The following is a 27,205-nucleotide window of genomic DNA, read 5'->3' on the forward strand; positions in this document are numbered from 1 at the left end:
GCTTCTCTTAAATCTCCTGTGTGTGTGTGTGTTTGTGAGTGAAGATGTAGGCCACACCATTGACAATGTGTGTCAGGTGGCTAACGTGGTAGACAGATGAGTTCATCCATATTTTGCTGCTACCACGGTAAGACTATAAACACTTTTCAGCATTTATTTATTTATTATTTTATTTATGTCATTTATAGTCCGCCTTTCTCACTGAGACTCAAAGCGGATTACAGTGTGAGATTAGTACAGTCAATTTCAAGGACATTTCCATAAAGAGTGCCATATGGTAAATAAACACAATTTTACAAAGACATAGCATTAGTAAGAATCCAATACAGAGTTGAAGAAATGCTGAAACAGAACATAAGCAATTCTAGGGCGGACGTTAGACCACATGAAGCACAAGTAGCTCATAGGAGCACATATTTAAGAAACAGTTAGTACAAAAGGCAACATAGCAGTGAAGTCTATGGTCCTTAACTCATTAGCAAAGCATCTGAGAGCCCCTCCCTACAATACAAAAGCCTTGTTGAATAAATCAGGTTTGTGTCCTTTGCAGAAAGCTGGGAGAGTATCTTTTGTGCTCCCTGTCCCATATTTCTTGCTGCTCTGGGACTCTTCTTGTCTTTCTCCGAAACAACTCACAGTTGCAGGGATTGATGTATTGTAAACTCGCTCCTTGTTACAGAAGCAGCGTTGGTAATGGCCTCTTCTTGCAAGATCCAGTTCATATTCAGCCTCCAGCAATGGGGTCTGGCTCAAGTGTTTCAATTAGAGATGGGCACGAACTGAAATACGAACCAAAATTCATGATAAATCAGGCTGGTTCGTGGTTCGTGAACCAGCGGTTCATCCAATCCCATTTCTGACGAACCACCACGAACTTCAGGCTGGTTCGTTTGGTTCATTTTTCAGTTAATCACTGCAGACGGCCTGGCGCCAGTCAATCAGTTTCCTAGGCAATGGGATGGACTCTCGGCAGACCTTCTGCTGATCCGGAAGTGGTGATTTGCTGACCCGGAAGTGACATTTTCACGGACCAAAGCGAACCGATTCATGAACCGGGGCAGGTTCGTGGTTCATGAAACGTGACAAGCCACAAACCGCATGGTTTGGTTTTTTTTCTGGTTCGTGCCCATCTCTAGTTTCAATGTCTCTGGTTTGGCATGGGCAAGCACCTTTCTATGGTTGTCTCCCTTGTGATCAGAGCAGGCCACCTCTGGCACTCGTGCCAAATACCTAAGAGCAGGGCTGTTCCCCCCCCCATGCAACCAAGATAAAGTTCTACGAGTGGCAGCACCGCTGGAATGGTGGCATGGGAGTAGATAGGGGGCATTGGGTTATCGGTGAGTATCTCCAGTACCTGTGCAGCTGCAAGAAGAGTCTGAAGCAAGCCCCTGTTGTATTCGCTGCAGCAATGGGGCTTGCTTTGCTCCCTGTGGGTCTGGTCAAGTACAACCCCCTAAGTCGTCTTTACCAGCACAGCAACATCTTTGCAGACAATTTTTTTTGGCATTGAGGCCAGAATGTTTCCTACCACTGCCGCTATGTCACTAGCTGATGTGGGGGTGAGCTGACATTTTGGGCAGACCAGTTTGTCCAGTCGTGGGGAGGAGAGTTGGACATTTTCTTGGACGATTCCCTTCGGCTGTCTTACAGCACCCATCCCTGCCAATTCAGATGCTTTGGCTTGCTCGGTCTTAAAGCAGTGTGTATATTGATCGCTGCTTAATTGGCAGGTTCGTCATACTCTGAATCATACTTGACTTCTCTGTGACAGGGAAGCATTGTTAATAATAATATTTGATTTATATTCCACCCTTCAGGACAACTTAATGCCCACTCAGAGAGGTTTACAAAGTATGCCATTATTATGCCCTACACTACAAAACATCCTGTGAGGTGGATGGGGCTGAGAGAGCTCTGAGAGAGCTGTGACTGTCCCAAGGTCACCCAGCTACCTTCAAGCGGAATAATGGAGAATCAAACCCAGTTCTCCAGATTAGAGTCCCGCACTCTTAACCACTACACCAAACTGGCTCTTGACAATTGAGGAATGTTCTCAGAGCTGAACTTTATCCATTCAGAAAAATTCTGCAGTACAGCCCTCCTGGGACTAATACTCTTCAGAATGCAGGTAAACTGAGATTGAACATTTGTTTTGAAAGCAGTTGAGGGCAAAATCTTGGTATACCCAACAAGGTGGGAAGGTTAGCCTAGAGCCATTTGCTTGGCAGGTGTCCACCGTGCAGGAGATGAGAGAGGGGTAGAAGCATTCAGGGCAGGAAATCTCTTTATGTGCGTTCACTTTCCAAGATGGTAGATCAGTCCTTCAGGATCAGTTCTTAAAATGGTGTGGGTGTATGCTCATTTGAACATTTAGAGTTCGGGTAAAAATGAGAAAAGGGCCTACTGCTGTGTCCTCAAACGGCAAAGTCTTTTTCTGCTACTTCTCCAATTAGTGCAAATTAAGAGGTGATCTGGAAACAAACTTGCACAACCCCTCATTCATTTCAAGGAGATGGGGCCGCAGTTCCCGCTGAATTGTGTACACCAGAAATTTCCCACCCTCCACTTCATTGCATGCAACCCCAGACAAGTCACCCTTGCGGTCGCCAGAGAAACGGCTGCTTATCAGCTGTAGACTGCAAAGCAAGCAAGACAGGAGAGGCCAATATACAGATCAGAGGTCTTGGGAGCTGAAAGCTAGACGGGCAGATGGGCTCGGAGTCCCAGCAGCTGGAGATGATATCTGGCAACAGTCCCATCTATCTCCTGTGGGTATTATTATTTTTAATACTTTTGTAAAGCAGCTAAAGGGATTCTGCTTTTCCAGTCACATCAGGACACCGGGTGCTCTGCTTCTTGCCGTTGACATGTTATCTGTGTTAGCATTAGTGACTGCGCTGAGAAGGGGGGGGGAGGATAGCAAAGCAAGGATAGGAAATAAGTGGACAGAGGCGGCTGATACCCAAAGAGACGAGACCAACCCTTTCTGATTCTTTTGTGAGGTTATGATTATGCTCGCTCTGGAGTGCAGAAATTCATTGCCCAAATCGGAAATGATAGCCGCAAGCACAGATGGCTTTAAAGGGGGGTTAGGCCATTTCGTGGAGGTCTATCGCTGGCTAAATGGCATCTCCACATCCAGAGGCAGTAAACTTTTGAATACCAGTGCCAGGAGGCAACATCAGGGGAAGGCCCTGTTTATTTAGCTCTCCAAGGCAACGTTGACCGCTGTGTGAAACAGCATCCTGGACAAGACGGTCACTGGTTTTAATTCAGCAGAGCTCTTATGTTCAGAGAGGGATTTTTGTCCCGACAGAATTTTAACAGTTGATGCTCGGACATTAACTGGACTCATTGTTCCATGTGTTAAATATTCTTCTGGGGGGGGGGTTCTGCTCAGTGAAAAAATTCTTTAGCGGCGCTTGCATGGATTCATTCGACAGCCCCTTAAGATTTGCCTGTTTTGTTTGCACTCTCTACCGCCCACTGTATCAATGTGACACCGTTGCCATTCTGAGTAATTCACCTTTCACAGTGTCAGAACAGTCGAAGCTTTTAACATTTAAGTCAGAATACCTGCTAGATTTTTTTCTACTGCTCCATCTCCCCAAGTTCCTGTTAAAAACCCAGCTGCTAAAGTCAGAGCTTTCTTAAAAGTGCCTCCAGCAATACAGCAGCTATTTGCAGCAACAGGCTGTTGTTAACAGGTCCAGAGAGCTCCTTGGAGGGTCCCTTGGAGAAGATCTTAAATGCAGATATGCCCATCTCTTTTCTGTTAAGCCTGGCAGTTGCTGGACAGCAAGTATGATTTAATCGCCCAGTGCTCATATCTCCTGCTCTGTTGTGATCTGTGTATTTAGTGCGAAGACCATTGGCCAAACCTGGTGTCCATCATGGGATTTGTAAATTCCACCCTATTAGCAGACCTAATCTGACGGTGATGCAATTAGACAGCCTACATCACTGGCAAGAGAGAATAGTTGTTGCTGTAACCAGACCGCCAACCTCAGAGACAGCTTGTCGGTGGTGGTTAGGCTTAAGGAGACAAAGAAACCACACAGTTGAAAGGTACAAGGCGCAGAACCGTTGTGTCGACCGAGAGGAAGCTCATGAGGGGTCTGCAATAAATCTAGTGCTACCACAGCGGATTCCCATAAATGATCCAAGCCCCTGGGAGCTGGAAAGGAATATTCCCCAGTAAGCTTACTGGGAGGGGTTGTTACAGAAATGAGAAGCGAGCTGGGAAAAACTGACACAGTGCAAGCTGTACTGAAACCTATATAATGCTTCTCCTGTGTTCACCACTAGCCTACTCATTGACAATGGACAACGCCTGATTGCATTGGGACAGACCACTGTAAATAAAAGCTGGGGAGGGTCTCCTCTTAAACTGTGGGGTACACTCTCTCTTTTCTTTCTTTAGATCAACCACAGCTGAGAATTATTGCCTTTGGCTGCTTGGTCGGCCCACGGCCTTCTTCACGAAGCACTTGCTACTTTAGCTTGGGCTGCTTAGAGCAGCGCTATGTGGTCTTGTCTGGTGGTACTTGATGGGTAGCAGGTCAAGGGCAGAACATGTTTTGAACGAGAGCAGGGAAAGAGGGAGCCCTTGAAGGGACTGGCCCTAAATCTCACTCTGTTCAACCACATTTCTAAGTGAAGCTACCTTCTGCAGAATCAAAACGCTGTTCCATCTACCAAGTATTGTCCACTGCTGGGCAGCGACTCATTTGATCCTGAGCAAAAGGCTTTCTACGCTCCGTTGTCTGGGATCTTGTCAATCGGGATTCAGCACGGGGCCTTCGGCAAGCAATACGAGGAAGTGCCACCGTGCAATCGTGTGGAATCCTAGAATTCTCTATCCAGAGCATACTAATAGCAACAGCTGGGTCTGATGGTGGCTGCTGCCAGAATAAGCAGCCACAGATCTCCGATCATTATTTTATATGCAGCATTCTATAGTGTTGTAGAACAGCAGCCTAAAGTCAACTGTGTACACTTGTAAAAATCTGCACCTATCAGTTTCATCTTTGGGTTAAGTAAATGTTTAACAACTCTGACTTGGATAGCTCAGGTGAGCCTGATCTCATCAGACCTCAGAAGCTAAGCAGGGTCGGCCTTGGTTAGTAATTGGATGGGAGACCTCCCATGAAGCCCAGGGCTGCACAGGCAGGCAATGGCAAATCAACTCTCTTAGTCTCTTGCCATGAAAACATCACCATAAGTCACCACCAAATGCCTAGCAAGTGTTTCTGTCCAGCAGGGATAATTAACTTGAGTTTTGGGGCAGCTCGGAGAATGGCTTGCTGTTTAGGAATGCATTTATGAACAACACAAAATTGTTTGATCTTGCAAAACAAGGCCTTGCCATGTGTTAGAATAGTTAAAAGGCTAGATATCTTGTAGGCTGATGATGGCGGGGTGGGGCTAGAGTGACTGTGCATATCAGTCCATTGTAAAATCATGTCAGTTGTATATTTTATTACAGAATTAGAAAAATCTTCAAGAAAATAGTTTGTAGCCAAATGGAAACCAGAAAAAAAGGCAGATCAGTATATTACAAGGCATTTAAACATAATCCAGAACATAAATTTTGGCAATTGACTGAACTGTAAATTATTGTTTCAGTTTTGGTAAACGATAATTTAGGAGAATTTTACTTTCTTCTCTGAACAAGGCAGCTCGAATTTCACTTCTTCAGTGCTGCTGTCAACTCAGGAACCACCTAAAAAAACAATTTTTAAAAATCAGGTAATTCTCAATCTGAAAAGATGTGAGTCTTATAAGCAACAGACAGTTCTGCACCTAAACCATGCCATTCACACAGCTGAACTTAATGAAAAGCCTTTGGGTGGACTTATGGCAATCTGCAGAGAAGCACACATGTGTGTATAGCAATAGCACGCACTGCACAGAATGGCTTGAATTCTAAGACTGATTCTCTGTTCACGTTGCACATGGAGTTCTTCCACTGCAGAATGTGTCCCTCAGCTGCTAGGAGCTGCCATTATTGCTCATGCAAGAGCAATAATAATAATAATAATAATAATATTCAATTTATATACTGCCCTTCAGGACAACAACATCCACTCAGAGTGGTTTACAAAGTATGCCATTATTATCCCCACAACAATCATCCTGTGAGGTGGGTGGGGCTGAGAGAGCTCTGAGAGAGCTGTGACTGACCCAAGGTCACCCAGCTGACTTCAAGCGGAGGAGTGGGGAATCAGACCCAGCTCTCCAGATCAGAGTCCTGCTGCTCTTAACCACCACACAAAACTGGCATCTTTCAATCAACTACAAAGCACCCAGCACCAGAGAAAAGTGCTGGGGAACGGAGGCCCACCTTTGTAATGGACAAAGGGGGCACAGAGAGAAGCCAGGCTTGGGGTCCAAGCCCCTAAAGTGTTTTTGCATGGCGGCCAAAATCCAGCTTCAATTCCCTCTGGTTTTGAGAAGCAAATCTCTAAAATGAGCAGGATGTTCAGTGCTACAATCTCTAAAAAGAAACTGCTAGTTATGTGCGAATACTAGTTAAGAAGAGAGGAGAATAGATTCAGCCAAGCAGCAATTTCAGAGGGGCCAGTGCCAACAACTTGGCGCCTGCGGTTAATCCGCTACTCAACGGAACAACAGCCATGCCACACCGCAACTCCAACCAGTCATCCAAAGAGCAGCTAGGCATGAAAAGCAGTTGGCAGATTTGACTACACCTGAAACCTTCCAAGAGCCGCTTGTGTAAAAGATCAGTTACCTTGTCTTTCCAGGGGCTGCCGGTTGCCCGCACTCGGGAGCAATCCCAGCTGAACTCACAACTGATGAACAGAGCCGCTCAATTATTTAGCAGAGCTACATTTCCATTAGGTGGAAATAATGTGGGTCGTACAAAATTTATTAAGGAAATTGTCTACATGTTGTTTCTTCCGAATGTCGCTTTGTCTCCACCCTTATTAAAAGGCCCGTGTTTACCGCCAAGCCAGCAGGCATTAGTTGAGGCCGGGCATTAAGTGCTGGCAGGGTTTCTGCCATCTCCTCGGTGGATACACCAGACGCTCGTGCCAGCCCCACAGATTGTAAGGGGGGGCAACAAGATGAGAGGCAAATATTTTCTAAAAAGACAGAACTTTTCTGCGGCACAAAATTTTAGATTTTTGGCATTTGGTACTGAGAGACTGCTGCTTCTACCGGCTCGCACAACAAGCTTGCCCGAAAGCCTACTCCAGGGGCAGTTATTTTGTTTCCATACTTTAAGGCAGTGTTTACACCTGTGTGAAATGTCGGTAAGAGGGGAAACGGCAACGGACAAAATGTACGAAAGAGAAGAAAAACAGCACTGAAGAACTGGGCATGATGTGTTTGTTAATGTAATGCAATATACGAGGATGAGTCTCTTAATTTGCTACGCATGTATTTCAGTTGATGATTTGCTCACAGGTTTTAACTCCAGTTTGGCAGTGAATATGACTTGGGCTCTGTTCAGATAATGCCTTGGGTAGTGATCCCATGTGGCCAAGGGATTGCCTCTGCTGAGGAACGGGCCAACAGGGCTCTGAAGCAACAGAGTGGCACTCACTTTAAATAAGTCTGCTACCAACCCGTAGTCTGCGACCTGAAATATCGGTGCTTCGGGATCCTTGTTGATGGCTACGATAGTCTGGGAAGGGGATAAAATGGGATTAATCACAGAACAGGGCTTCCACAGAAGCACAGATGTTTTGCTAGTGGTTGAGGATGCTACTGTCTCTACCCCCATTTCCCAGCAGCCAAACGACACCCAAATGGCAGGGGAGCTAGTGCTTCCTGTCCACTAAAGACCCCCCCTCCCGTTTCAAGAAACTGCACCAAGGACTGGTCCATAGATGTTTGCTTACTCCTGCAAGAGACAGCTCTCAGTCTAAATAACGCTAAAGCCAGACCTAGTATCAATTGATGTTCATCCAAAAGTATGTATCCAGCTAAAAACCACAAGAATGCAATCAGCACATAAATATTAATGTCCATAAATGATAATTTTACTAACTAAGGCATCCTGGAGATAGAAAAATAATAATTTTTCACTCTGCAAGAGTGAGGAAAAGACAAAAAATCAGAAATGATCTCGGTTCCTCACAAAAGCCCTGTTTTCTACCTTGTTAAAAGTGCAAATGAATTATACATTTCACTTGTAGAAAGCTTCCCTGACTACTTTGGAAAATATCCTTAAGTGTGCACAATGCCAAATAATTCACATCAAGGGGGGGGGGGGGAACCACTCAGGAGACGGTTGTCATGGTTACTGGGTGAGGGATTTTTTAAAAAAAAACTTTTAAATATAAATCTGACCTGTTTGGGTAAATATAGCCCTCCTTGCAAGGAAAATAAAGTGCAAACTTGCAAGGAAAATAAAGTGCAAGGAAAATAAAGTACAAAAAGTGTGCAGTCTTAAATATACAGCCACACTGAGAGGAAAGCTAAAGCAACATCTCTTTTACAATTAAAAGGCTACTTTCAGCCCTGAAAACACGGGATTTGGAATAGTGCAAAATACTGTGCTGGTTATGTTGCTGTTGGTGAGGCTGTCACTAACATCTCTGATCTTGAGTAAGCAAAACCGAAGCAGCCCAGTCTAGTCAGGGAACAGAGTGAAGAACTTTCAGTCCGTTCCGTGCACACCTGGGATTCTTGTTCGCATAGAGAGAAGCTGTATGCATATTGCGCTATTCACACAAAAGGGCAACTGTACGTACTGAGAGCGTCACAGGCTCCGGGTATCTACAGGCTGCAACATCTGAAAGGAGCTAGAATCACATACTGGATAGGGACAGAACTACTTTGTTCCCTTCACGTTTCAAGGGAGATCTGCAGCACAAAAATCCAGATGAGAACATTAAACTGTTTTAATTCAGCCTGTTGGGAAGAGCCAGCAAAGATTTCTTTTTTAAAATAATGAAGATGTCCTTCCAGTGGTGGCACAGGAACGTGCGATTTTTTTTCTTCAGATGCCTCCAGAAACGTGCTCAGCTACTAACGAGTTAAGCCCTTTAAAGTTTTATCATCATTTTATAATAGGTTTCCATTTGAATGAATAAATGCTGGGACGTCAAGTGCGTCGTTTACTTTATGGAGTAGCAGGTCCATAATTCAAATTGCGCATTGTTATGCATGAATTCATGTGTCAGGTTCTGAAATATATGCACGTAAGACTACTGTATAGCGGTCTGATGTGAGCTATTTCATTTAAGCTATAAATTCAGGCATTTTTTTTAAAGGGACAAATGGTTTCAGTCTCCTGCGACGGGTGCATTTCAGACCTATGTACTAATAATGCACAACCAGACATGTTTTCCACGCTGGAAAGAGTGAACTTCCCAAAACAGAAAATACCTATAACCAGGGCTTTTTTTCTGGGGAAAGAGGTGGCGGAACTCAGTGGGTTGCCCTCAGAGAAAACGGTCACATGGCTGGTGGCCCCGCCCCCTGATCTCCAGGCAGAGGGGAGTTGAGATTGCCCTCCGCGCCGCTTGGTGGCGCGGAGGGCAATCTCAACTCCCCTCTGTCTGGAGATCAGGGGGCGGGGCCACCAGCCATGTGACCATTTTCAAGAGGTTCCGGAACTCCGTTCCCCCGCGTTCCCCCTGAAAAAAAGCCCTGCCTATAACTCTTTTCATGCCCATGCGTTTACTGCTGGACACACACCAAAAGAGAAGGCTGTCCTGCTTTTATCACACTTCCAGTTGGCTTCTCTGAACAATAAGCATGCTTTCTTCCAGGTAGGCGGCATTCAGAAATCACACGGAACCCTGCTTAAGAAAAAGGATGTACTGAGTTTGTCCCCAGGCTTGGGTATACACCTTGGTCCTCCCTTCTTGCACCAAGAATCATGGTTAGCCACTAATTTTGGTTACCTAGGATGTACAAAAAGGCACATTGGTTTACCAGAGGGAGATTTCTCCCTCACTAACTATGATTCCAAGCCAAGGTTTAGGCTTAGATCCCTATAGGGTGATTGGGTGGGGGGGCTAAACCATTATTTATCCACACGCTTACATTCATACATCACAAGAAATCAGAAGTAGCGTTTAATCAAAATTCTCAGTATGAGACGAGATGTGAGCCTAGCAACAAACCCGTTTTGAGCACATTTGCCCCTTAACATGATGTCTGAGCGCAGCTGTAGTCTTTCCCCACATTTGGATAACTTACCTTACTGTCTTTCATTCCTGCTAGATGTTGGATCGCTCCAGATATCCCAACAGCAATATACAGTTCCTAAAAAAGAACATTACAAAACAGAAATGGTGCGTTCGGCAGACAAATCCGGCAATCCAATGTTTTCAACAATGCCTAAATGCACGCACTACTTTTCAAAATTCTCTCTGGGAATTTAATTCTTTGAGCCTAACAGGACAACCTACATTTTTTTCCAATGGACACCATTTATGTTCCAACATCAGCATCTCTTAATGTACATTTGTGCAAAAATATCTGCCTGTGACAACCAAATGCTAGTTTGTAGTTTTTTTAATTTATTTATCATTTATTTTTCACTTTCAATTTTTATTCTGCCCTCCCTGCACAAGCAGGCCCAGGGCGGATCGAAATTTACTGATCGAAATTGTCTTTAGTAGTTATTTGCAACAATTCACTTTAAAAGTCAACTAAGCAAAATTTGATTATGCTTTTTTAATAGTACTAACCTCGAAGAATGACGCCCCTTCAATACTAAGCAAGGTCATAGAAGTCATAAGCACAGGCACAAGAATTTTGTTAATGTTGGTTGCCGATGTACTGGGCAGCGTTTTCTATCATATGCGATATACCTCTTGTTAAGCATTTGGTATGTTGAAGCAACAGTTTTAGGACACAGAAAGCCTGGGTTTACTAGAACACATCAGGTAACAGGGGGGAAAAAAGGAAATATATGACCAAGAAGAGGGGTGGATACTTGAATTGATTTAACTGACAGATCTGAAGCTTTCCTCCAATCTAAGGAGCTTTCCTTGAAATTAAATGGCTCTGCCATGAGAAGAACCGCTTAAGGTGAGGAGGACTCCTTAGGTTGGAGGAAGGTCACTTGGAGAATGGTTGGATCCATCCCAGCTTTTCCTTCTAACAATGGGTCGGCATCCAAAGATCCGTCCCACTTACGGAGATGAGGCAAGAAGCCTCATGGCAGAAGAAAAGCCTGCAGTCAGCTGGACAGCTCTACAGAATCCAACCCAACAAACACCAGTGCTTTGTTTGTTAAGTGCCATGTTCTTTTGCACTTTGATGTCTCAAAAGGCACTTCTGTTCAGAGTTTAGCCACAGACGGTTTTGGTGGGGCTGCTCAGCCATTTCAAGCACATCTGAATTCCTGAGAGTTCCTGAGAATTACTAAGGGTTCAACCACAGCACAGACTCACTCATACAAGCTTAGTTTTAACAACCTTAGGATAAAATGGAGGAGAGGAAAACAATGTAACCCATTTGGGTCCCCGTTGAGGAGAAAGATGGAATATAAATGATGTTAGAGAGAGCCCTCAAGTCATAGCTGGCGGGGTTTTCATGGCAAGAGACTAACAGAGGTGGTTTGCCATTGCCTGCCTCTGCAACCCTGGTCTTCGTAGGAGGTCTCCCATCCAAGTACTAACCAAGGCTGACCCTGCTTAGCTTGAGATCTGACGAGATCAGGCTCATCTGGGCTATCCAGATCAGGGCATAAATGATGTTAAATATATAAAAACCAAAACACCTGTGCCCAATTACTGCCTCGTAATCCTTTCAGACTTTTGTAGCCTGCTGGACACCCCTAGTTAATCTAAGGCGCTGGTAATGCCTCTGGCACCTCACCGGCCTCCGCAAGACCTCTCACACGGTTCCATCTGTCTGCAGTAGACAGGTCTCGGAAGGCGATCGTGGCAAACGGTTCCTTGTCAACTGGTTAAGCTTCCCACCCCCTTCCTGCTGAACGGGCACCTGGAGACCAGTAAGCAACCAAGACTGGTGTTGCACTAAGCGCTGCTTATAATGCTGACACTTATACAGCTGTACCTTCTCTTTTAATCAGGTTCAGGTGCTTGACGTAGGCAAAGGGACTGAAGCTCAAATCCAGACAAAACGAAAGATGACCAGCCAGCCCAGTAACCAAGAGAAGGTAAATGGGTGGTTGCGGAAACAGCCCTGCAGTTCAATACTGCCATATTTATGGGACCCTACTTTAAAGTATTTATCTGCTCACTGAAACTTTTAATCTTGCAACTCCTTGTAAAACAAAACACGTTACTAGCCTGATAGTGGGATAAAATAGATCAAAATTGAGACAGTCATGCTTGACAAGGATTTTGGTATAATATTTAAAAACCTGTCACAAGGATTATTTATAGTATGGACACCCTTCCCTGGTATCTTTATGCACTTTTCTTTTAACTCAAACTCTCCTGAATTTTGGCACCATTTAAGATAATCATGTCTCACACTCTTGCTTTGCAAGGAAAGGCGGTTTTGAAACTGCTGCCATTACCCTGGAAACAACCAGAAGGTGCTAAAAATGTGATGGAACAACTAATAGTTCATATTTTATTTACCTCTAGTTTTATAACTTAGCAACTTAGCAACAGAAACTCATGACTGGCATGGGAGGGGGTCTATGGGCCAGAGTGTCAAGCCACAAATGAACCCAGTTCAGGGAAGTTTTTCAATTAATCAGAACTGAAACCAAAAGCCTTGGACCAGAACTGAACACACACACACACACACACACCTTAGGCATTTTAGTTCAAGGTTCAGGAGCAACCAAGAGATTTTTGGGTTGAGTTCAGTTCTAATCCATAGGGGAGGGGGGGAGAAATTACAGAACTGGCACCTAGGCTGACTTGGCATCAAAGCATCCTGTGATGAGTTGAAACAAATGAAGAGCACGGGGAGGGAATACCCGTTGCCTTTTCACTAACCCTGAACACATTTCTGTCCCTGTCCTCCCCCAAAGCTGTCCACAAATCCGCCCACAAGTTCATCTGGAGCAAGCAAACCAGACCCTGGAGAGCCGAAGTAACTCTGGATTTCCACTTTTTTTTTCAAATTTATGCAATCCAAGCCCTACTGCGTTGTTTATTGGAGGTCCCTGCGGTTGACTGTATTGACCTGCACTAGTGTAATCCACCTTGTGTCTCAGGGAGAAAGGGGGACTATCAATAATGTAAATAAATAAATAAAGACAGATCCCTTTTCATTTATTCTGCATTCTGGAAAAGGCAAAACTCAGTAAGAGGCCTCTTCTAAGCAGCGCCAGAGACTCCTTCTGTTTCTTATCTCTTCCAGGCTTTAGCCAAAGAAGAAAATGCCTCCACCTTCTTCCCGTGCCCTCTGCACATGCAAGAGGGCTCAGGGAAGAGGTGGGGCTGCAGGCAACCCTAAATACTTGCTGGTCAATAAGCCAGGAGGACATATGTGGACTGCAGTCCCTCACAATATGCCTCGCCCCCTATCTGCCAAATGCAAGAACCTCAAGGTGTGCAAATCTAACAAGTATTTTCAGAATTTCCCACCAGATATTTCTTTTTAACGCCTTCAATTTTTTTAAAAAAACAGCAATCGGGAAATATCCCAATGACAAATATGTAATCAACAGCCAGTAAAGCAATACCACTTTAAAAAAATAGGCCTTTAGTATTCCAAATTTTATTAGAAAGTACTCAAATCCCAAACCTTCAAGAGGCTGTCATTGCTAAACGGCCTGCCGGGTCAAACAGCGTCATCCCCCTTCTAACCCTTTCCACTTTAAGAACTTATATGGGACTTTGATCAGTGAGGCCATGTGATTACTCTTAAGAAGCACGCGTAGGGTGTCTGCTTGAGAGCAGGGCCATACAGCATTTCTTTCTGCCCCTCCTGGGAGAAGCACATCAATTGCTTTCAGCTAAATGCACTCTCATATGAATATTTTAGTACAATTTAATGTTTCTGCACCAACCCCTAAGGAGCAGAGCATCAATTTGAGAACATAGTTCTCTTGGAGTTAAAAGCCATGCTGGATAATGCAGGATGAAAGGGGCTGTCAGTCTTCGGCTTTTTAGCAAGTCAAAGAAAGATACGGTCTGAAAATCCAGTCCTGGCTGCATACAAACAGCCCTTTGAAGTTTGTGGCTTGGAAGCGACTTTTCAACACTGCAGACGGTTCCGAGGAAATCAACATTCAGGTAGTTTCTCAATTACCCAAAACCAATAGCTACCCAACAGTTCTGACGGAACTACATCAGCTATTCTGATCATAAAATGCCCAAATGTAATGAAAACACAGAGAGCATGCTAATTTATCATGCTTGCATTCGCAGACTTTTCAAGGCAAGGAGCCCCAGAATGTATCCTTCTGAAGGCACAGGTTATGAACCAGAAGTCTCACTGCCAATGTGAAAAAAATGGGAGAGGGGAATACTTCTCCAATTATTGGCAATGCTTAACTTAAGGTGAGTCTTGGATAAATTTCAAGAACAGTTGTGAAAATTGGAGCACAGGAAAGATTCAACATCAACATTTATGAAAGGTTAAAAAAAATGTATCAAAGATGCAAATCTCACACACACGAGCGTGCTAATTTGCAAGCTCTCCTGGGCAGAGAATCTTGCCAGGTCTTGACGGAGTGGGCACATCCCTTACTTTTCACATAAAGCACCACGACTGTGCTTCTTTTCATGAAAAGGAACAAATATGTGCCTTCACCTGTCCATTCCCTTGGATCCCTGCCTGCTTTGCCTTCCCAAGGGACTCGCAAGCGCCAACCTCTGCCTGAGTGAGCCACCCCCAGGATTGGAAGTGGGCATCCCATCCAACACAAGTGGGACAGAAACATCTAACCAGGATGCACTGAATGAGTTGCTATTCCAGTTGCTACCTCTGGCGGCCGATGCAGCCAGTTCTGTGGCAGCCCCCGCTCCCCCCAAACCATGGTTATACTCTTGAGAGTGTGCCCCCATTCATGCTCTGCCTCCACTTTTCTCTGCCGGTTCAGAATAAAGCTACACTATACAATTGTGGCCAAATCCAACAATGTGCTGATGCCCTCGTCTTGCAAATTTTTGAAAAAGATTTTAAATATTTATAGCCCGCTTCTCCTTGTTATCAACAAACGTTATAAACAACAATAAATAACAAACAAAGCGTTATCAACAAACACCTCTCATCAAATCCATCAATAAAAAAAAAACAGACACACACACTGTAAACGACAGCCTGTATATACAAAACTCAAACACAGATCAATTCTAACAAAAACATTGTCTGACCAATCCAAGCAAGTCTTTATTGGCATATATATAATATAGTCATCAGTCAGTCAGATTAAGAAAATTTTAGAAACAGAGACGAGTCCATACAGAGTAGGATTAAAATTACAGATACGAGCAGAACAACAATGTAGCAAAACCTAATATAGGATATTACTTGTCAAGGCGTATAGCCATAACACTGCAGAGAAATTGTCGAAGGCTTTCACGGCCGGAGAACGATGGTTGTTGTGGGTTTTCCGGGCTGTATTGCCATGGTCTTGGCATTGTAGTTTCTGACGTTTCGCCAGCAGCTGTGACTGGCATCTTCAGAGGTGTAGCACCAAAAGACAGAGATCTCTCAGTGTCAGAGTGTGGAGAAGATGTTGGCAGGTAATTTATATTTACTCAGGAAGGTAGATATAAATTACCTGCCAACATCTTCTCCACACTGTGACACAGAGAGATCTCTGTCTTTTGGTGCTACACCTCTGAAGATGCCAGCCACAGCTGCTGGCGAAACGTCAGGAACTACAATGCCAAGACCACGGCAATACAGCCCGGAAAACCCACAACAACCACTGCAGAGAAACTTTGCTACTATTTCAGTTATTTCCACATCTGGGTTGTCAAGCAAAAAACGAACCTTAAAATCATCAGAAAACTCTGAAAGTTGGGCTAATATAGGATGTAGAAGATCCCGACGTGGCGCCAAATAAAAAGGACACGGGAGAAGGACGTGGGAAAGAGTTTCAACACAGTCCATCAAACAGGGACAACAATAAGGAATCCCATGGAATCTACCAGATAAAATGGCTGAAGGAAGAACCATTTTTGCTGCTGGTCTGAAATCCAACAGTAACGGATCCTGCAGATCTCCACAAGGAGCTCATTCTATAGCAAAGGAGCGGCAACAGGAAAGCCGAGCGTGCCACGCTGAGAGAAGGCGTCATCAGCAGATTTTGACCAGACTGGCACACAGGCTCGGACTGGCAGAAATAGTCCAGCAGATATGTGGGTCTCAAGTCACAAAGAGCCTTAAACCAACACCTGGAACCAAGTCTAATGCCAGCTACTATTGCAGCCACCTAGCCCAGTGAGTGCTGCAAAACAACACACACACACAGAAAGCTCTCACAACAAACCGTAACTTTAGCTATCACATATGAGCTGACTAAACTGTGGTTTATGATCAAGCAGCCAAACAGAAACGGTGCAGCGCATCAGGTCGGCAAGCCACAGCTTGTCAGGATGTCTGAATGAGAAACCAATTACCGCTGTTGCTATGTCGTTACTGCTGGGGATGAAGATGCCAAATTTTTACAGTGTGGACTGTAAACCTAGGGCTACTGCAAATCACAGTTTGATGCAACGTCTGAATTAAAACTCTGAGCAGTGTATCACTGCCTTTAGGGATACCTCTGTTAAGCGCTTAAGCCCTTTTTAATCTGTTTCTTCTTTAAGTGTCACTCGAGTACTTACGGGTGCTACAATTTTGCCTGTCTGTCCAACCTGCATATCGTTGGGAACAAAGCCTGCATCGACAGCTGCACGAGAGGCTCCAACTAAAAGCAAGAAAAAGTTACCTTAAAACTATTACTAATGAACATTTAATGCTTTATTCCACAAAGAGTTTAGCTTTTAAAAATTTAAGTATGTAGCAAGAAATGTTTCTCTTCAGATTACGTTCAGTGAGTAATCCCCCTGGTATGACCGGCTTAAACTTTCAGATAATGGGTTCTAATATATTCTAAATTTACGAAAAGAAATTACACAGGTGCCTTAAACAAGGTTCTAGGTTTAAATTCAGGAAGGTCAGCAACTATAGGCCTCTCTTAAGAGTTGACTGCAGCATTTAGTCAATTTTCTCACAGTCTAAAGGAAGCCATCTGTTCAACCCCCCAAGCTCATTCCCCCTGCCTCATGGGAGAGACAGCAGCCCCCACCCCCCAACCAGATCATTCTCAAGACTTATGCCATGATAATTATTTTGAAAACCAATAGTAGAAAACCCCACTTTTTACCTGCTGCGTGCAATTGATCTGCAAGATCATACAACAACTTAAAATTTTCTCCACTCTTCAAGCCTCGTCCTGAAAAATAAAACATGTTCAGATTCCTTGAAAATTCAGCATTGGACACTATCACATCTGCCTCTTCTCATCTCTTCCCCACACTTCTTTACTATTCATGTGCCTTCACAGGCACATGCGAATATTGCAAACAAGACATTGGATATTATATAACCCAGTTCGAAACATTTCTCTCAATCTGAAATTTGCAAGTTTGCAGTTGATTTGTGATGAATGCAATTGTTTCTTCAGCAAACATTACAAATGGTTACTCATTCATTTACTCCTCGTGCGCCACCAATGCAACACTGAGGAAGTGGCGCTTGGCCAATGATACTCTCCAACCCTGCTGGCTTAAAATTTCCAAGTAAGAAAGCAGAGAAGTGTCCAGCTTGTTATTCTCTTACAATGAAATCCTAAACAGAGTTACTCCAGTCTCACCCAACTGAAATGTACCAACTCCGGCCATTGAAAGCCATGGGCTTAGACTGGAGTAACTCTGCTTAGGATTTCACTGTTAGGAAGGTAAAGGCAATAAATTATACGCGTGACTTGAAGCAACACCAGAAGTGAAAGGCACTTCTGCTGGTGAAGGGCGGGGAAGAAATTTGATTTCCACCAATTCCCTTCTTCAGCTGTAGGCCCCCATTGCGATATCGCATGCTACCCTCCCAGGACGGTACCCCCAATCTTCAAGATTAGGTTTTGGGGAGATGCACGGGATTATAGCAGAAGTGGGAAGGAAGGAGAGCATGGTTCTATTAGCAAAATTTATGGGAATCAGGATTAACCCTCTATTACAGAACCAATGTACCCACTGCAGCATTTTTAAAGCCAGATCTCATTGGAAATTTGCATTATTTTAAGTTTGCCAATTATCTTAAAAATCAAACATTGGCACTTGTCAATGCACGTCTTATACTGTTTTTCTTTACTGCACGGTTTTGTAATCCACCTTCAGTCTCAGCAAGACAGACATTCTGTAAGTACGTGAATAAATGACTGTAATTATTTATCAGATCCGAATTACTTGGACTAACTAAATTCTTTCCTGTTTCCCAACCTCCAACAAACCATTACAAAACAAATTCCCAGGCTAAGAGATCCACAAAAGATTTTAAATATTATACTGCATTGGAAGGGTAGCAATAATTCCACCACCATTCTCGTCTACTTACCCCCTGATATAACAATTTTTGCACTAGTCAGTTCCGGACGATCGCTTTTTGTTAGGCTTTGCCCAACCCATTCAGACTGGCCAACTGGTGAAGGTGCTGACACTATTTCAATAAACAATAATAATAATCAAAAATTCCCATGACGCTTCTGTAATGTACAATGCATTCCTCCCAGCGATCACCTCGAAGCACGAATTGTATACTCTAAAGCAGCCAAAGACACACACACATACCAATTTTGATTTACAATTTTTCATGGATTCCACCCCACCCCCGCACACGGCCTATTTTATTGATATTTATTGACATTTGAAGAAAACACGGTCCATACACAAGGCTTAAATATAGTTCAGGGTTCCCAACCTCTTCGAGCCTGCGGGCACTTTTGGAATTCTAGTGGAAACACATTTAAACCAGACTCAATGATTACTTCCAAATACGCATGCCTAGCTGTGCAAACTGAAGGCTATCTTTTCCTTCTGTATCAGTTGAGCCAAGCCAAGTCCGGTTTACGTTTCAGTTACGGCTGCCTGGTATGTAACCCCCTGCCCCCATGCCCAAGGCCATTACAAGCACAGCCCAGTGGAACAATGACAACACTCTAGGAGACAGGCAAAGTATTTTGGGTGAGTGCATTACAAGAAAAGAAGAAATCCACCACGCTGATAAGTTTGAGATTGTATCTTGACAAGAGTTCCTACCAACTTGAGCAAAATACTACTTGAGTAACCGAACACTCACGTTTTTCTAAACTTCCGCTGCCGCCACTGACAGGTGCTGCCTCGAAGGATGTGCCTCGGACAGAGAACACCTTTACCTTCTCTTCACACTTTACGGTACACAAGGCATTTCCTACAAGAGGATCATACGGCCCATGAGAACTACCAAACAGCCCAATAAACTGCTGACATTACAAAAGACAAGACAGCCAATGCTCAGATGAAGGCAATTTAGGATAGCCACGTTTAAAAGGTTAAAAGTGAACCAGGAGCAAGAGCGCTGGACTATGAGGCCCAATCCCTACCCTGTCAGGAAACTCACTAGGTGACCTCAGGCCTATCTCTCTATCAGACCAACCTAACTCATAGGGGTTTTGTGAGGATAAAATTGGAGAAGGGACAACTGTGAGCTCCTTGGACAATAAAAATCAAATAAATAAAATGGCATTTAACAGATCTTGGTGTCACCGAAAAAATTATTCAGCGTGCCAGCAAAGATTTTACATCCATTTGCCTTTTCTAAGTTTCAAAATGTTTGCTGTCCCCCATCTGGCTACTCTGCTACTAAGGGAATGACTCTCAAATTCTAAACCTACTTCTTTTCAAGTACTTTGATTTCAAGTACCAAATATTCGCTCAAAGCGTTTGCAAGTAAACAAATTCAGCACTGGGCTACTACATAAGTTAGCTATGAAAATTTGTTAGGTAATTAAGAATTAACCTAAGAAGCCAGAAGAAATAACAGAAGAAACAAGGAACCAAACGGATTCTAAAAGGGGAATTATTACATGGTAACTAAAAACCCGTCACTCCCTGAAGTTAGGAGAATATTGACAAAGAAAAGAAAGAAAAAACCCTGCTGCAACAAATTTAAAGAAACAAAAGCTACTGCTTTCATGTCCAAAATTAAATTACGGGATCAGACGAGCACAATGTGGCCAGCCAACAAGGGCTGCAAAATAATTAGAGAAAGTCAATTAAATATTACAAATAATCACATCACCGTCTCCCTAACTAAGAAAAATAACCCAGCGGATTGCTGCAATCAAGAGCTAATGTAACCCATATTAAATAAAGAAAATTATCTGAACGGCTTGCATTTTGCCAAATCTTATCAGAAGTGCATTAACAGAAACGCAATACATTGGAAGAACATCACCAGATTCCGTTAATTAAGAAGCTATCTCTGGTTTCTCTGGACTTTGGACTACAATCCTACAGTGCATAGGATGATCCTATTAGTTGTGCCACAAACTGTCTCCACCCCATCAACCTGCCCAAGCTTGGAGATCGATGAACGGGCCTTCCTCTGCAAACAGCATTCATGTGAAGCTAGACTGACTGGGGCCAAGGGGAGGGCTTGGTCAGCCTCCATCCTCAAGCCCTAGAGCTTCCTCCCCGGGGAGGCATGTTTGACACCGACTTTGCAAGCCTTCTGGGATAGGGTGAAGACCTTCGGTTCTGAAAAAACAAGCGCTAGAACAGGACCTGGTTTCTTTTAGCTGTCCAACTGACTTTTTGGTAATACGTCTGATTGCTGTTTTATTGGAGCAGAGCTTAATTGTAATTTTATGTTTGGATAATTTTATTTTAAAAGGCTAGCCATCCCAGGGGCTCACCGCGAGGCTGAAAGGTGGAGGAGATAAATATATGAAATACAAAAAAGCCATTTCCCGCTTTCCTAGTTCTGGTTCCCAAACTGATTCTGGATTCACTTGTGCCACTCCCTGCATGCCTCGGATGGAACAGCACAGAGCCATACAAATGCTCACCTGCATAAATAGTCCTCACGAACGTGTCAGGTGACTTGATCTTGATTATATCAGAAACAGGAGCCACGTCAAGTTTCGCTGCCAGTCTGGGAAGAAGACTCTAAACATTATAAAGAAAGTAAATGTGTCTGAAGGTCACAACAGCACCCTTCCCCCTGCCACACATGCTGCTATGCAAGCTGGGGGGTTGTATCTCATCCCAGTACACTGAACATCTCCTGCACAAGACCCATTTGAATAACAGAATCTGCAAAAAAGTGGCGCATTTCTAAAACTTTTCAAGAAAGCCAGATATTGATCTGTACCCAGTAAACCTGAGTCACTAAGAGTTCGTTCTCTTTGCAGTGACTGATGGGGTAGGGGCTGAATTTCGCATCTGCTCACCTTCCCAAAGGCAGATGCTCCAGCACAGATGTGCGTGTAATTAAACTGCTTCTGAGCTGCCAAGATCAGCGGAGTCAGCTCCTCTGGGGAACGAGACATACTGGTCAGGGCACCTATCGCAGTAGTGAATGCAGAGAATCTTAGTAACAAAGAAATGTGCCTCACCGGGCAAAAGTCCTTTGTAGAGATCATGCTGGGCGAGAAGAACTTTGGCAACCCCTTGGATTTTGCTGAGCTCCTGAGCTACCTGCAGTGGAAGTGTATTGTGTTAGTCAATTGCACATACTGATGAAGAATTTCAACTGTGACTGGATCATGCTATGGGGAGACGCCATACTCCAAAGAGCTTAAGCAAAACAGTGCAATTCTAAGCACAGTTACTTCAGTCTACACCCAATGATTTCAATGGGCTTAGATTGGAGTAAGTCTTCTTAGGGTTACACTGAAAAAGGGGGAGGGAGAGAAGGGAGAACGTTGACTGGAACAACTGAGAATTGGGTTTTAGCATTCTCCCTCAATCCATTCAGAACTTAATAGCTCAGCATCAATATCTGCTCATCCAAGCAACCAAAAGCTAAACTCCACCACAAAATTCAAGCACTTTTCTACGGCAAAGATTCACATTATCTTGCCCAAAGAAGCATGCATCGTTTGTGCAAGACAAATCTTTGCAGATGGGATTTCGCTTAATTTTTCACCTCGTGTAGGAAGTTTGGGAAGCATGAAATGCCACAACTACAGCCCCCAAGCCCTGTGTTTCTCTTGTATTCTAGCATCCATTAACGAATTAAGACAGAACTGCATGCTTGTTTTTGAGCCGGACGATTCAGCTTCCGCACAAATATATCAAAAGCTCAGAGCTATGAGCATAATACAGAACGCCCAAGAATAAAATGTTTAGGCAGCTTGAGAAATTGAAAAAAACCACATCAGGAGTATTCACCCACCCTTGCTCTGTTCACCCACGTCTGTTCCTCCACGTCAAAACATAGATGATTTTTAATTATTATTTTGTACCTTTTCACAGTTGGTACCAGCTACCAAACATGACACTTCGCCTCCAACCCGTTTTGCAGCAGTGATGGCATTTAATGTAATTGGCGTAAGAGCCTCGTTTGTGTGTTCGGCTATCACCAGGGTACTCTGAAACCTGAATGAGACCTTTGAAGAACAAGAGAAGGAGGGAAGGTGATTTATTATATGCTGGATTCTGCATGGGCCAGCGACACTGGACTGGGTCCGACTAGTGTTTCCGCTCAATCTCACCTGATTTTTCCTCCTCATAGCAGCCCCATGTCCTCTATCTATACAGGTTCCACAACGCACACCGCAGCACAACACTTTCATTGTTTAAAAGGGCCCCTCATTCACCAGTGGAAAAACTGGTGGGATCCCATTAATATGGTCAATCGGGTTGACAAGATACTTGTACGGCACTTTTGGTCATCGGACAAGATCGTCCCAAGCTCTCTGCATCTAACAAGGGGCTTTCATATTACAAGACCCCTTTGTAACCTGGATGGGAAGCAAAATCAAAAAGAGTCCAGTAGCACCTTTAAGACTAACCAATTTTATTATAGCATAAGCTTTCGAGAATCAAGTTCTCTTCATCAGATGCCAGTATCTGTATCAGGCATCTGACGAAGAGAACTTGATTCTCGAAAGCTTATGCTACAATAAAATTGGTTAGTCTTAAAGGTGCTACTGGACTCTTTTTGATTTTGCTACTACAGACTAACACGGCTAACTCCTCTGGATGGGAAGGGCTCCTGCACCACCAGGACAGAACAGGAATAATATCCTACCAGAAATAGCAAGAAATGGAACATACCAATTAGTTGCACAAGCAACTAATTTTTTCAGCTAAACCCGTCTTAACCAGTTAGTTACTCAAGGCTTTCCCCAATGCCAGTCAAGAAGCCCCTACCCGTATCTCCCAGAACTGGCTGGATCTCTGAATACTTTCCTTCTGGGTACCTTTCCTCGACAATCTTCTATAAATACTTAAATCCAGCTCAATCGTTGCGTGTCATTTTCAATGGAGACATCACGCAATTAGATTTACATAACACAGAGCTCTTGTTGAATCCAGCGCTCCCAATTTATGAAGAGTGTTCAAGATGATTTGTCACACGCAGCGGCGATTCAGGCTACAACTTGTAACGGTGACCAGAACAACGTAAGATACTTCACTTTCCATCTTAAGTATATTAAACTCCTTTGCATGATTTAAGATTTTTAAATCATTGGAAGTGAATTACCAGTAACAAACTACTTATTGCCGATATATATCAAACACCATATTTTTGATGATGTTTCAGACATCATTCTCCATAAAAGTTATGGAGGCTGCAGTAGCCGTTTGACGAATAAATCCATGCTTCGGTGGCAACGGGCCCATGCTCGCTAAAATTTATAGTCCTGTCATTATGGCAAAATGCACTGAACTCCTTAAAGAGTCGCGCTGAAGTTTCCAGGGGGAGAGAAAGACATTTTTTAAAAGTCAGTCTAGTGCCTGGTGGAGAGGATGTACAGACATAGGAAAATTATTGCCAGTGTGGTGGTTATGCAGTTAAGTGGCATCCTTCCTAGGATAACACATTCTCCACCACAGAGAGTATCACTTGAAACTACTGGGAACAAACATTGTTCCTTTGTTATATCACTCTAACATTATAAATTGAGAGCCACTGTGTTATTGTGGTTAGTATCAGACTAGCACTGGAGGTTCAAATCCCAGCTGCGCTATGCAACAAACTGCATAGCCTTGGGTCAGTCACTCTCTCCTGACCTAACAGCTGCCTGCTCATGCAACATTCTCTGTAGCATCCCCCACCTAAGGGAATGGCTTGCCTGAAGAGGTCAGGAAAGCGCCTACTCTCCGGGCTTTCTCCAAACTACGCAAAACTGAATTATTTAGGGGGGCTTTTTTATACAGGCAATACGACTGTGCAGGTAGAAAATGGTTCGGAGAGATGCACTGGAAAGGGATAGCGGCTGTAGATTATACTACTGCGTACAGCCTGCTGCCGTAAGTATGCTCCTACTGAATAATTCCACGTCATGTAAAATCGCATGTAAATCTGCTTGTTCTGGTTCAGTGTCGTTTTCAACTCTGTATTGGATCTCTGCTTTTTTGTTTCAAATTTCTGCCATCCTTACCCTATTGTTTATTGAATGCCCCGGGTGCTGACTGTATTGACCTACACTGCGTAATCTGCCTTGAGTCTCAGTGAGAAAGGCAGACGACAGACAGACAGACAGACAGACAGACAGACAGGAGATAAAATCTCTTTCCTGCACGTCTTTTACTCTATTTGCTCCACATTCCCTTTATCCTTCAGTTCCATTTCTAATCTGCCAACCAGCAAGGTGCACACCTTTCCACATCCTCCTCTTTCACAATCGACGAGCCTCAGCCCTTCCTGATCATCAACCTAGTCCTCCTACACACACACAAACACACCCAACATTAACAACATCCTTCGTTTAATTCATTTTTACCACAATTCTTTTTTCCTCCTCTAGAAAAAAAATGCCTGCACCCCCGGCTTCGGGATTTCCAGAAATGGTATATCTCTACTCAACGTGGTATAACCAGTCTTTTTTTTTAAAGTGTTTGTTGCAAATGTCTCTGATTATCATAAGCAATGTACCTTGGTTGATCATTCACTCTGCTAGAAGGGTACACAATAGATAAAAAGAGATCACTAGGAGCGAGTGCTTATGAATGTGGATGCTCTCAAATAAGCATCATCAATGAAGTTCAACAGCCAGTTCTTCAACAAAGACAACCAACGGTTGTATATTCTCCCCGAAGGCATTGGACCCAGAACGACTCCTTCACCCTAGCTTATACCCTGCAGATGTTCTGTCAGTGGAAGAGGAAGAAGGGGAGGGTCTCAGATTCCCTAGCTAACTGCCACCCTGATCCATGTGGCTTTTTGCATGCAAGGCCTCCATAACCCCTGTGAATGCATTTTTATGGTCCTAGAGGGCTGCTGAAGGAAAGGGAAGGGAGGGAAAGATCAACTTAATGCCCACCGAACACACCTGCACTACCCCACCCATTTCCAGCAGATTCTTCAGGTGATCTCCTCAGAATCTGGGGGGCATTATCACTACGGAAAATGCAAGACAGTCAAAAGATGTTTTGGTGTGGGGCACAAGATGCGGAACCCAGGCACCGGAAGGAGCAAAGATCAACAGCTATGGAGAAAGATGACAGAGAGATAGTGGCTGGCTAAATTTCTCAGATTACTTCCTTTAAAAGAGTGGCTGGCTTTTGATGCTCTGGTTTGCCTTCCCCCCTCAAAAAAGTGGAGGAAAAGAATGTCCTAGTTCCACTGCTCATTTCCCCACTTGCATCAAATGACACACTTCCATTATGCATGCTTTAATGCAGAATAAGTTTACCACTCCTCAACCCCTGTACTCAAAACCCTTCCATGTATGTATGTATGTATGTATTTAGGAAAAGAGTATGCTGTCTTTCCAAGACTTGCTTGAGGCAGCTTATGACAATACAAAATCAATCCTAGAGCGCTGTAGCAAAAGGAAGATACAGAGAGCCAGTGTGGAGTAGCAGTTAGAGCATCCAACTACAGCCCGGCAGGCCCAGATTCAAATCCTCGCTCTGCTATGGAAGCTCACTGGGTGACCTTTGGCCAGTCACTCTCAACCTAGCTCATCTCACAGTGCTATTGTTGTGAGGATATGTGAAGAAAAGTAATGCACGCTGCTGTGGGTTCCATTAGAGGGGAAAAGAAACATATGCATTTATTTACTTCAATTAGACCCAGCCTTTCTTCCCAGTGAGGGCCCAAAGCTGTTCCCCTTGCCTCCATTTTATCTACTCAAGAGCTCTGTGAGGTCGGTTAGGCTGAGAGGGTGTGACTGGCCCAAGGTCACCTAGCAAGCTTCCATGGCAGAGGGGGGATTTGAACCTGGGCTTCCCAGATCTAGCCCAACACCCTCACTTAGCTATTGTTTTAGCTCATTTTATGATGCTGTGACTGTTTTCCGTTGTTAGCTGCCTCAGTGGCCCTGACTTGGTGGAAAAGCAAAATATAAATCTTACAAAGAAAAAGAGTGTCACGGGGCAACTGATGACTCTGACAACAAACTTTCACTCCAGCTTGGGAAGCGAGCTGCTTATGATCTACCAGTAACTAAGGCTGCAAACCTTAGTTTGGGGAATTCCTGGAAATTTGGGGGTGGACTTTGGGGGTGGAGCTTAGCTGGGTATAATGCTACAAATACCACCCACACCCCAAAGCAGCGATTTCCTCCAAGGGGACTGATCTCTGTAGCCTGGAAATCAGCTAGGGTTGGCAACTCCAGTCTGGGAAATGCCTGGAGATCTAGGGGTGAAGCCTGGGAAGGGCAGAGATTGGGAAGGGGAAGAACCTCAGTAGGGTATAATGCCCTACTCCGTCTTATCTTTCAAATCAGCCATTTTCTCTGTAGTAAGGAGATCAGCTGCAATTCCAGGACAGTTTCAGGCCCCACCTGGAGGTTGGCAACCTTAAAACCAGCTGTAACCCCAGGGCATCTCCAGTCCCCAGCTGGAGGTTGGCAATGCCACCACTAGCCAATGCTAGTGCGGCCCGAGAGGTCGGTGTGACCTTTGCCCCACTCTGCAGGGGGGTGGGGCAGCCTCCCTGGAGGAGGGGCGCAGGGTGACCCCGCCCCCTCCCAACCGAGGGAGGGCCCAGCCTCTCTCCGGCACTCACCGCTGTCCGCCCCAGGCGCGGCGCCCCCAAAAGCCCCCGAAGCATGGCCGGCCGCTCCGCTCCCCGCTCGGTCCCAGCTGACTTCCAAGGCACCTCACCGGGCACGCATGCGCACACCCACACGACC

General features: G+C 44.3%; 1 protein-coding gene across 1 annotated transcript; it reads right to left on the minus strand.

Annotated features, from left to right (window-relative positions):
* Positions 1–5,461: 5,461 nt before the first annotated feature.
* ETFA (electron transfer flavoprotein subunit alpha) lies at positions 5,462–27,205 on the minus strand. The gene is made up of 12 exons (XM_055003112.1): positions 27,079–27,205; positions 22,361–22,504; positions 21,509–21,590; positions 21,344–21,426; positions 20,960–21,059; positions 19,210–19,320; positions 18,469–18,570; positions 17,243–17,311; positions 16,701–16,783; positions 10,183–10,248; positions 7,574–7,654; positions 5,462–5,725 (listed from the first exon to the last, which is right to left on the minus strand). Exons 1-12 carry the CDS (start codon positions 27,121–27,123, stop codon positions 5,690–5,692), a joined length of 1,002 nt encoding a protein of 333 aa, XP_054859087.1. The 5' UTR covers positions 27,124–27,205; the 3' UTR covers positions 5,462–5,689.

This window comes from Eublepharis macularius, chromosome 18 (assembly GCF_028583425.1).
Source record: "Eublepharis macularius isolate TG4126 chromosome 18, MPM_Emac_v1.0, whole genome shotgun sequence".
Taxonomy (NCBI): domain Eukaryota; kingdom Metazoa; phylum Chordata; class Lepidosauria; order Squamata; family Eublepharidae; genus Eublepharis; species Eublepharis macularius.